Source organism: Phalaenopsis equestris, unplaced genomic scaffold (genome assembly GCF_001263595.1).
Source record: "Phalaenopsis equestris unplaced genomic scaffold, ASM126359v1 Scaffold000036, whole genome shotgun sequence".
NCBI lineage: Eukaryota > Viridiplantae > Streptophyta > Magnoliopsida > Asparagales > Orchidaceae > Phalaenopsis > Phalaenopsis equestris.
Genome location: NW_018164478.1, coordinates 404597 through 417202, shown reverse-complemented (window position 1 = coordinate 417202; position 12606 = coordinate 404597). Strand labels below are relative to the sequence as shown.

The 12606-nt window shown below is 33.8% G+C and overlaps 1 protein-coding gene across 2 annotated transcripts in view; it reads left to right on the top strand.

The window, feature by feature from the left end:
* The window catches only part of LOC110018923 (probable RNA-dependent RNA polymerase 5), a gene marked incomplete at its 5' end in the record, with an annotated part of 126057 nt that overhangs the window by 101810 nt on the left and 11641 nt on the right, over positions 1–12606 (top strand). For both annotated transcript variants that reach the window (XR_002293409.1, XM_020716400.1), the window contains 1 exon segment: positions 176–321. Coding sequence is in view for 1 of the 2 variants with exons in the window: in XM_020716400.1 (XP_020572059.1) it covers positions 176–321 (146 nt within the window).

The window sequence follows — 12606 nt, the reverse complement described above, 5'->3', positions numbered from 1 at the left end:
AATTTTTAAATCTTTGCTTGTTTCCCTGTTGTTTTCTAGTCTTTTATTTAACTTAGTCTTTGGAAGAATAGATCAGCTAGGCAACTTAAGGAATCTCCCATTATATGTTGTATTACTGTTCACTTCTACAATGTTAAGCTTTTATCTTTTTATATGTTTTTTTTGTGGTTTATAGCTGTTGGCTTCTTTTTCTCCTGGGAAGCCATGGGTCAGACCAGCCCCAGCTCCGAAGATATCACAACCCAAGCCTACAGATTTTTCGGATATGGAGCTGGAAAGAGAACTCTTCCAGCAATTTTTAAAGAATAGATTCATGCCAAGGTTATTATTACAGTTCTCCTCTAGTCTGGTGATGCTTTCATTCTACTCAGATTTCTTTAAATATTTGTATTCTACATATGTTTGATTTTTTTGTTGGCCTTAAAATTTCTCTGATGGGCTTTTTTCATTAATTATCTTTTTTAAAAATCTCTATATATTACTATTGGCCCTTACGCAATTTATCAACCTCTTTTTACACTACAATCACTTAAACTCCATTACCAACGTTAGCTTCTTTTTTGGGCTAAATAAAAATGATTATGAAATATGGAGAGAGAAGTGATTTGAATTTTATGATGTATTTAATTCAGAATCTATCACCTTTATTTATATAACAAGCTTTTGGATTAGTTTTAGTAACATAGACTCATGAAATCTGATGCTCACTTGACAAAAGGCCCTAAATTGCCCCTGGATTGCCACATTGGTAATTTGCATAGGGCTTTGTAATTTTTCTATAATTTTAGCTTTGTAAATAAGGAAGTTATTTCCCCAGGCTTTCACTTTAGAGATTACAATGATGTTGCTTCATGGTTTTAAATTTTGTTATTATTATATATTGGTTTTACTATAAACACGATTAGCAAAAGATAGTAAAATTATCCCCAACAGAGTCATCAAAAGTATGCAAGCTTAGAGAATTCATAATCTTACTTTTCTATGAGGGCTTTTGTTTATTTTAGTCAAACTTTTAGAAGGCGTGTTTTTTTACAGACTAGACACAACTTAGAAAATTTGCCCCCATTTTAAATGGACTTTATCTTATTATTTTTATTTTTTTATTTAGAGTTAGCCTCTAATTGTTATCCCTCTCAGTGTGATACATAATTTTCAATAAAAACTAATCGTTAGGTGCTAACTATTTAGCTTATAGTAGTATCAATTTTAATTTTATATTAAAGAAATTTACCACTGCCACTTTACATCATATGGTAGGGGAAAGGTGATCCACTTGATTAATATGACATAGTGTTGTCATCATGGGTTGTCATAATTCGTGGTCTGCATAGTAGAAGTTGTTAACCAAATTTGATTGAAAAATCCTTATCCTCACTATGGGTTGCATCATTTAACAAAACCTTAAAGAGCTTGGATTTTCTTTTTAAGAGGGTAATTTAAGTTAACTTTAGCTATCAACAAGAATGAGGGCTTCGGTCTTGATGCTAAATTCATAGTCTAGTGTTGTTACGTTTAGGCGAATCTCTCAATCAAATAGCTCGAGTCTTATATCATGATCTAGCCTGTGAGCTTGGAAAAATCATGACAGGAATGGATGGGCAGACGTTGATAACATCTCATTCTATCTATTTCAGTAAACCATAATAGTAATAATCTAAATAGTAAGAACCATTAAACCATAATAGATTTACATCTTTCAAACAACATAATAGAATATCCAAAGTGCAACAGTACCTGTAAACTCAAATTTGTCCGTAGATCAAACCCAATGAGTAGAGTGCAGGAAAGAGAGTGAATTAAGAATGCAAGAAATAAGTGTTATCCCCCCCCCCCCCCAAAAAAAAAGAAAGATCCCCTTTACATTTTACCATTCTCATATTTATAACAAATATGAGTTACATTATAAAATGTTGATAATATCCGTAAAATTCTCATTTAATGGTTGTTCGTTATAACCATCATGATTACCTTTACTGTAGCCAAAACCTTTCCCATCAGTTTGTTATTTGGCCCGCTCCTACATTTGCGAGTCGTCTGTCTTCCTGTTTGTTTGAACTTGGTTCGGTCAGTTGGATAACTCACTTTATGCTGACTGGTGGTTTTTGCATTTATCAAGGTTGATTCTTCGACACATGTCCTATTCAGGGCTATTGAATTTGGTTCAACACACTTTGATCATACATTTTTTAGATTCTTGATTTTCTCGTGCATTAGTAGGTTGCAAGCCGCAATAATGATGTGAAACAAAAGTTTTTTTATGAAACAAATTCATTTATTAATAATTTCTTTATTTTTGTGCTTGTGATTGCTTATAAATAGAAAGTTTTATTTCCAATTTTGTTGGTCTCGGATTTTGACTTTGTGTTTCTTTGCCTTCACATCTCAGCTTACTTTTTCAGGAAGAAGTGCCTTTGTGATGGATAAGCTTGCAAAACCCCAATCTGCTATCTCGAACGAAATCTTGCTACATGGATTGTTTGCCGAGGAGAAGAGTAAGATGAGCCTTAAGAGCGATCAAAAGAGAAAACTTGTAGGAAAAAGGATGAAGGGTTATCTCTTGGGTCAGATCGACTATTCTGGAGTGGTCCCTTGAAGCGCTCATTTAGTGGTCGTGGATACTCAACCTACTGTTGTGATCGTGCAGTTGCTTGATAGGTCACTTTCTGCACCTCCTGCTATTGCCCCCTATTTGGTTGTGGATTGGACCTCATTGGCACCCATTTGTTCCTTCCAGCTAAGATGGATTATTAGCTCGTGTTGTTCGATTTTTTTAGAGTTATGGGGTTGTTTTTTTTTTTTTTTTGACTCGAATGGTTTTTTAATGCATGTTGATGTTTTTTTTAGTTGACTTAGGGATGACAGATGAAATGAGCCTGTCGAGCTCAAGCGGAGCTCTAGTGGCACCAACCAAGGCTGGGAGGGTGAGTGGCTGAGGTAGTCGGCCCGCCAAAGAAGGTGGTAAAGTTGATCGTCCAAGAGATCTCGCGCTTCCTACCGAGATTCAAAAGGGAGAACTATGAGCGACCGAGGTGGATCAAGTGGAATTGGCTTGTCGCTTGGCTAAGATTGAGAACTCATTTGGCTGTGATGCTAACTTCTGGGGATGTTAGTGTCGTGTCGGCCCACCTGACACAACTTAAAGAGTATTTTCCAGTGATGAAATGAATGATGTCTATTATCCAACAATTGCTTACGTTAATCACAAAATACAATCAAGAAAATACACAATCAAATCTCAATAAACTAAATTTAATACACTCAAAGTGTTTGGTTTAATGTCGTCAGCCCGATATATCTACTTCTTACCCGGGTTGACCCAACCTTAGGCTTTCATCAGATATAGGTCTATTTCCATCAAAGTAAGGTTTCAGCCTATGTTCAATTACTTTGAAAATTTTATCATTTTTTTGATCCTTGATATCCACAGCATCGTAAGGATAGAATTTCACCACAATGAATGACCTCGTCCACCTGGACTTCCGTTTATAACATGTCCTAAGAAATACTTGAATTTTTGTTAGATCTACTTTCATACTATTTTTTGAAATTTTTTGTTTAAATACAATTCCTTCTACAGCCATAAATTGACATTTCTCCCAATGGAGAACTAAATTTATTTCTTCACAACTTTTTAGTATTTTTTTCTAAATGATTTAAACATGACTTAAACGAAGTTCGTAAAATTGAAAAATCGTTCATAAAAATTTAAATTTCTTTTTCAATTAAGTAGAAAATGGACATCTTGCACATTTGAAAAGTTGTTGGTGCATTGCATAATCCAAAGACCTTCTTCTAAAAGCAACTCCCGTAAAAACTCGTGAATATGGTTTTTTCTTGATCATCAAGAGCTATAAGAATTTGGTGATAATGAGTACATCCATCCAAATAGCAGAATTATTTGTCCCGCTAGCTTGTCTAAAATTTGATCCAGAAAAGGTTAAGGAAAGTGATCTTTTCTTGTGGTGAAATCTACTTTTAATGCTCTATCAAGTCTATCAGACCAATCAACCATAATAGTATTTACAGTTTTTTCCAAAATTATTTTAATTTCACGGTTGGATAATTTTGTTAGATTGTTGGTCTGAAGATGATAAACAGTGACAATTTTATGTTTAATACTGTATTTTCTAACTAATGTTTCAATCTTCTTATTCATAAAATGACTTCCCCCATCAGTAATTATTACTCTCAGCATCCCAAATCTGCTAAATATATTTTTTCTTAAAAATTTTGCAACGCTTTGAGCATCACAGAAAGGTAAAGCTACCGCCTCTATCCACCTTGAAACATTGTCCACTGCAATTAAAATATATATATTTTTGTAAGAATATATAAATGGTCTCATAAAGATGTCGCTTTTATTCGTAAAATAATTTCCCTCATCAGTAATTATTAGTCTCAGCATCACAAATCTGTTAAAATTATTTATTTTTAAAAATTTTATACGCTTTGAGCATCACCACGAGGTAAAGCTATCGCTTATATCCACCTTGAAACATAGTCTATTGCAATTAAAATTTATATATTTCCATAAGAATGTATAAATTGTCCTATAAAGTTCAAATGCCAAACATAAAAAATCTCTACCTCTAATGTAAAATTAAGTGGTATTTAATTTCTTTTAGAAATATTGTTTACCCGCTGACATTGGTCATATGTTCTTACATAAGTATTAACATTTCTAAATATTGTAAACAAATAAAATATACATTGTAAAATTTTATATGCAGTTATATCAAATCCAAAAATGTCCTTCAATATCAAAATCATGTCATTTCTGAATAATTTGTTGAGTTTCTTCCATAAGTACACATTTTCGAATAATTTGGTCTTAATTTTGTTTATATAAATATGGATCATCCCAAAAGTAAGATCTTACATCATGCATAAATTTTGTTCTTGTTGATATTTCAAACCATAGGGTAAAATATTACTAACTATGAAATTAATTATGTTGGCATCCACGGAACACGCCACTCATTTACAGTATATAATTTTTCATCAGGAAAATATTTATTGATTTCATTTTCAAGATTAACTGAATTTTCATGTTCGAGCGTAGATAGTTGATTAGTAATCTGATTGTCAGTTTCATTCTTATCTACTACTGCAAAATCAAATTCTTGCATCAGAATGACTCATCAGATTAACCTTAGTTTTTCAAACAGAGTGATATGTATGCACAATACATTTAGTTCTTATAAGATATGACCTAAATTTTTCAAAGACATATACTATTGCTAATAACTTTTTTTTCGTAGTGGTATAATTAATTTGGGTTTCATTAATACTTATACTAAAATAGTATATTACTTTGAAAAGTTTATTATATTTTTGTCTCAAAACAACATCATTAGCATAATCACTCGCATCACACATCAACTCAAATAGTTTCTCCCAATCAGGTGAAATAATAACTGAAGCGGTGATTAATTTTTCTTTTAATAATTCAAAGACATTTATGCACTTCTATTTAAAATCAAATTAAGCATCTTTCGCTAAAAGTTGGCACAAAAGTTTAGTGATTTTTGAAAAATCTCTAATGTATCGTCTATAGAAAATAGTATGTCTTAAGAAACTCCTAACTTTTTTCACTTTAGTAGGAGGTCATAATTACTTCAGTATGTCTTAAGATTCACTTTAGTAGTATGTCTTAGGATTTCCAATTACTTCAATTTTTATTGGATTTATTTCTATATCATTTTCTGAAATTTTATGTTTGAATACAATTCCTCCTACAACCATAAATTAACATTTTCTCCAATCAAGAACTAAATTTATTTCTTCACTACTTTTTTGTACTCTTTTTAAATAATTTAAACATGACTCAAATAAAATATCAAACTCTGAAAAATCGGTAATAAAAATTACACTTTCTTTCTCAATTAAAAATCACAGAAAATGGATATCATGCACCTTTGAAATGTTGTTGGTGCATTGCATAATTCAAACGACATCCGTCTAAAAGCAAAAGTCCTGTAAAGACCGTCTTAATCAGACTTTTCAATCTCTACTCTTTCATTCTCAACTTCAATCTTTTTTTGACACCGTCTTAATCAGACTTTTCAATCTCTACTCTTTCTTTCTCAACTTCAATCTCTTTTTGAACTTTCGTCTCCAATTCTCTTCCACTTCTTAATTCGATTACTTTAATTTGTTTTTTGTTTTGGTCTTTAGGATTAATTTAAGTATTATTAGGAAGAATTCCCTGAGGTCTATTGCTAAGGGCGTTGGTAATTTGTCCCAGTTAATTTTCAATATTTCTAATTGTTGTTTATTGACTTTGTAATTGATTACCCATATGTAACACCATTTCTTCTATATGCAACTTTTTCTTCTTAAATTGTTTGTTATTTTTAAATTCTAAAGGATAAGTTGGTCTATAGTTAGTACTACCCTGGTTATTCCAGTTTCAAATTAGTTTGCTTGATTGTCCCCCCCTTGCTGATTAGCATCACCAGAATTATTATTCCAATTAAAATTAGAGTAATTTTTTCAACTTGGGTTATAATAATTAGAATATGGGTTATTAGGTTTATTGTTAACTACATTTAAATATTTTGATATTGAAAATTATTTGTAGTCATTTCTTCAATTAAAGAATATGCTTCATCAAAAAGTTTTGACATTAATGAACCCCCAGCAGCAGCATCAATAATAGATCTAAGAGCTCCTACTGTCTCATTGACAAATGTTTAAATTATTAACCAATCAGGAAAAGAATGACGTGGACACTTCCTAAGAAGTTGTTTAAAGCGTTCTCAAGCCTCGTATATTAATTCCCTTCCAACTAACAAAAAAATGTATTATCATTTCTAAACTTAGCAGTCTTTGACGGTGAAAAATACTTAGCCAAGAATTTCTGTGCTAGGTCACTCCCCGTTCTAATAGATTCAGATTTAATGAGTTCAACCACATTTTAGTTTTATTTCTTAAAGAAAAAGGAAAAATCCTAAGTCTAACAGTATCATTAGAGACACCATTATACTGAAGTGTGGCATAAAGTTTTAGAAAACTTGCAAGATGTAAGTTAGGATCTTTAGATGGAGTTCCCCCAAACTGGTTATTCTGTACCATTTAAATGATAACAAGTTTTAATTCAAATGTGTTGGCTTCTACGGCAGGAGTTTGTATACTTCGATGAATTTCATCTACCGTAGGGTTAGCATAATCTATTAATAATTTTTTTACATTCTCATCAATTTGATTTTCTAAATTATTATGTAAAGTATTTTTCATTTTTTGGAAATTGTGAAGTTCTTTTTTATTTCTAATTTTTCTAATAGTTAGCTCTAACTTAGAATCGTAAAGCACTAATCCTTTTATATTTCGTAATATTAAAAATAAATAACAAAAACATGCAAAACACACTAACTAAAATAGTAAATATGTTTTTTATTATTTTTTTATTTTTAAATACAGACACAAGACGTATATAAACAACACTACAGTTTTTCCTATATTAATTCTACAGTTAAAATAAAGATTTTCCTTATGTCTAAATGGTTTCATTGTCTTCTCTGGTAATGACGCAAAAAACTTAACCCGATCCGTAATTACGCAATTATTTTAGTTCAGAAATATGGTCAAAAACTTGATCCAATTTATATTTAGTGGCTAGTGTGCAAAATTAAATATTATATTAAATTTATAAAATGATTTACTCACTAAAGCTACTGCGCAAGTTTACGTATTGTTTTAAGTAATATAGAGCTCTAGTAAAGTTTTAAATATCGATCCCATAGGGATAAGAAAAACTCTTATATGATGACTTTAGTAAAATCTTCTTAAAACAATACTTAACTATATAGGAAATGATAAAAAGTTTTTATGTATTACCTAATCCTATAGAATTAAAAGGAATGCTAAGTATGCTAAACAAATGCAGAATGCAAATCCAAGATAATTTAAAAAGACTAAAATGTAAAGTTGTCACTAAGCAATTCTAAACAAACAATGCGTATAAGAGTTCAAATTTGTATAAAACATCCTTCCCCTTGTAATGAGTTTATAATCAGTGTATGAATCTAATAATTTGAAATATAATTAATTTATTGTGCCAAATAGAAGCATACATATTCTTTACCCTCTCGAGTGCATAAAGAATATTGGGTAATCCAAAGTTTAATCTCTAAACTCTTGGTTAGGCTGATAAGATACTAGCTGTCACTTTAGAGTTCTCATTTACCCTTCACTTGATGGCTAACATATCGCTTTAGTTTCCAAACATCTGGATCAAATTGGGCATTTTAGTGTCACTCTAAAATCTCTAATTCTACGCGCATCAAAATTTATTTCTATAGTTATTTACACTTAATTCCATGGATTACATTCTCATTCATGAAACTAAATGTGATTCTTATTATGTTATGGAAAACACAACCCATTTAGGGTCAGTATGTTTCACAACTGATTTTAATAAATCAGGCTACATCGATAATTAAATTAAGTATAGAGTTTAAACCATCACAATTTATGGAATTAAAAACACTTCTACTAAACTACATTCTTACACAGAATTATTCCTCATTGTATGGAGAAAGACAAAGAAAATTACTCAGATCTCATGGTGAAGAAACAACACATGAATTTATAGATAAATATAAGTTTACAAATAAGACCAAGTAAAATAAATAAAATACACAACTTATCTTAAACTTCTTTCCAAGTAATCCTTCTAGTTCCTTTGAATCACTCACTTTCCTTGCAATTTCACTCCAATCTCACTTAGAACTGTAGTGAAGAAGATATCTCTCACTTCTCCTCTTCTCCAAATCTAAGGAAGCCTCCAAGACTTTCTCCTCTTTAGGAAGACTCTCCTTTTCTCCAAAATAACTCTCCTTTTCTTTTAAAAGAACTTCCTTTTAAATCTTCAAAAGTCTCTTTAAATAGAGCTCTCAAAATCACCAAAAGTTATTTCAAGCACACATTCAAAATTTGTCCACGTTCATTGAATCTTCTAGATAACTGTTTTTGACGTCTAGGCGCCAGACTGACTCTTTGTTGTATGGCACTAGGTGCCACGTCTTCATTGGCTACTTTGCTTTATTTGACTCCAATTTGTTGTATTTTCATTCCATTTGCTTTGCTTGCTCCAATTAGGGCATCTAAAACCAAAAATATCAAAAATACATTTTCATTAAAGTGCAATATCATAAAAATAGACATTAAATGTGCAAATAAAAGTAGCATATTTTAAGCATGCCATTAAACTAAGATTTTAATTAAGGTAATTAAGAAAATGTTATATATATATATATTGAAAGCCCAAAAAGGCTTATATGTTAAATAGAAAGAAAGATACAGGTATAATGTGTGGGAGGGCTCAAGCAAGACACCTTGCCCACACAATAACTACAAATGATTCCAAAACTAGAAAATACAGAAAAATACATTAGAGACTTAAAGACAAAGTCTAACAGTGTCGAAATACATAATATCTGGTGGCGAGAGAGCGACCCAATTTGGTCTTGCCTCTACCTCTAGTTCTAAGGAAGGAGCAAGTTAATAAGCTGGTAAGATGATTGTCATTACTAGTAGTAACCAGTGTATCATCCAATATGTTCTCGAGCTGGAGTCGGCCTCCATTCTTCTTCTTCCTCCTGGTAGAGACCTTTCATTCCTCTTCTGAAGATTGGCTCTCTTGATCTTGGTCTAAGTTGTGCTGCTGATTTGTAGGTTGTTGAAAATTAGAAGCAACTACATGTTGTATCGACTGATCTGTTATTGAATCAAAGGAACACTCTCGTGTGTCTCGGCATGTAAGTGAGTTTTCTTCAATAACGATGGGTGGTATAGGCATGACTGAATCTGTAGCTGTAGTACATATATACATCATGGCGTTGGGAGCGACACACTCTGCTAGGGTTTCGCCGCATGGCGAATTCCGGCGGTGAATCTATCGACTTCTTCTCTTCTCATCGACGTCTCCCACGATGAAGTTTTCACGTAGCTGCACCTCTCAGTCTCTCTAGTCAAAGTCGATCGATCTCTATCATCTCCCATAGTCGACGACGATCACTCCTTTGGACGTCGTCTGATCCTATAGACGACGGCGCTATTTCTCGCAGTCGTCTCTCGTAGCCGACGAAATTTCTTCTTCGCAAGCGTCTCCTCGTTCGCTCCAAACGAAGCGTCTGTCCTGCCCGACGGACAACGCCCGAAGTCTGCTTGCTTCCTTACGGCCAGCCAAACCGTTCTTTTCTGACCGTGACCATCTTGTGAGGAAGATGGTCTCGCACTTCGTTCCTATATTTTTTTTTTATATAAAAAACCCAATGGCTAATATATTAAAGGAAATGTACAGATAGGTTGTTTGAGATGACCTATAAGAAGACCCAATTCACACAATACAACACACAAAAACCCAAAGAAGCAAAGATACATAAAGATTAAAAACCAAAAATCCACAAAATGGCGCAAAGGTGCTAGGGACGTCTCACTTTAGTTCTTCTTTTGCCTCCAGTTCTCGGAAGAGAGCCAGCTAATAAATTGGTAAGATGTGTAGTAAGATGTGTACCATTCCCCGAAGTAACCAAAGTATCATCTATCAGATTTCTGAGCTCAGGTATGTCTCCATTCTTCTTCTTCCTCCTGAATGTGTAGACCTGTCATTCCTCATCCGAGGATTGACTCATTTAATCAATTAATTAATTTAAAGGTGGCCGAACAGGTGTAGGACGTTGCACATTATGATCTCCTTGAGTTTGAGTAACATTGACATCTTTCTGGACATGATGAAGCGGAAGTGAAGCAGCAGAGACATTTTCACCTGTAATATCAGTGATAGGCTCTAGGGCAGGCGGAGTCTGAAGAATCTCCCTCGTCTCCACGATAGGAGGTTTCAAAGACGGGGGAGCTACATCAATGTGTGGAGACTGAATGGTTGATATATTGCTTGCGGGAATGGTGACGTCTTCAGGTGTATCCTTTTGATGATCGATAGTTTCAATAACTTAGAGCTGATCATGAGGAGTTGGAATCACTGCCTCTAGTCGAGCACTTTGTTTTTTTGGTCTGAGGTGGGGATGTAGATGATGGTATTGAGAACTGGAGTGACCAAACATGCGACAGTTTGAAAAATATGAAGGAAAATGCTCAATCTCTACCTTCTGCCAATTTTTATGATGTTGTGTGCCCAACCAAATTTTCTTAGAAGCGGAAGAAGTGATGTCTCTTTCAACAAGTACTCTGGCTTCAGATAGACGAGAATGATTAAAAGTAGGAATGTTCATCTTGAGTGGCTTACCATAAGTTGGGGCAATAGAATAACACTTTTTGAGAAAAATAATGAAATTTCAGACCAGGAAGACGAATCCAAATCGGAATGATTGGCGGTTCAGTCCGTGGGTCAAAATTCACAGACCATTTCAGAATCTTCATTGCTCTGTTATCAATTCAGATTATCTTTCTAGCAAATAAGCGTGTGTAAACTTCTTCATTATTAATTTGAATAAGAATGTGTTTTCTATCTAATAGTCCAATTTTTCACTCCCCAACAAGATGCATAAGTTCAAATTTCTTGCGATAAGCTCCATTTTGGGATGATCATATAGAAATTTCCTAACCAAATTCAGACGACAGGAGGAAGCAAGTTGAATACCTTTAACTTTTATAAAAAAGATGACAGACTTCCCATTTTTCCTATCAGATTTCTTAATGTCCTCCCGCTCAAATGAAGAAGGGAAAGAACACGATTTAGGTGTACCTGAAGCGTGGACACCTGTGAGGGCAGCAACATACAATCTGTCTGAAGCCATCCTCAAAAGTTGTGGCGTCAAGAAGAAAACACGGAAAAGTGGTGTCGACCAAAGCTGAAAAGGAGACCACGCGGGAGCCCGCAGAGGAGCCGCAGAGCTGAGACGGAAAAGAGCCGCGTGAGCTGCTTGTGAGACGAGAAGGAGCCGCAGAATTTGCGAGACCGGAAGACAGCCCACCCGCGAGACGGGAAGCCGAAGAGAGCCGCACAGCAGAGGAGTCGCAGAGTCGAGAACTCCCGAGCCGGGAAAGATTGCGAGACGCAAGGAAAGCCGCGAGACGGGAAGGCCGCGCCGCAGATCGTGAGACGTAGGGAGACGAAGCAGAAATCAGGCGTGAAGACGCCGGAGAAGCAGCGAGCCGTTAACAGTTGCTAGGGTTCGTGACAGCGACTTTATATATACTTAAAAATACAAGAATTTGATAATGTTGCTAAAAGATTTAAGTCCCCAGCAACGGTGCCAAAAACTTGACAACGTGTATGAATTTGATAAAAATGTGTATAAAATTTTCAATAATTGCAAATTCACACTTATCAACGCAAGTATACGTATCGCTCAAGTAATACAGGGCTCTAATGGAGTCATGTATATTGATACCACAGAGAGTAATACTAGAGGTTTCGAACTAGGATTTAGAAGATCAATACTTAATCACAACAATACAGTTCAAATTGTTTATTTGTCACTAATAGACAATTGAAATAAATATGTAATTTTAACAAACTCTTAATTAACTAATTGTACTAATAAAGTTTCTAATGTGAAGTTCAATATATAAGAAAGCATCATTCTCTTTGTCAAGAAATTAAAGTGAATGGATAAAGTGAATTAGTTCAAATTGTATTGT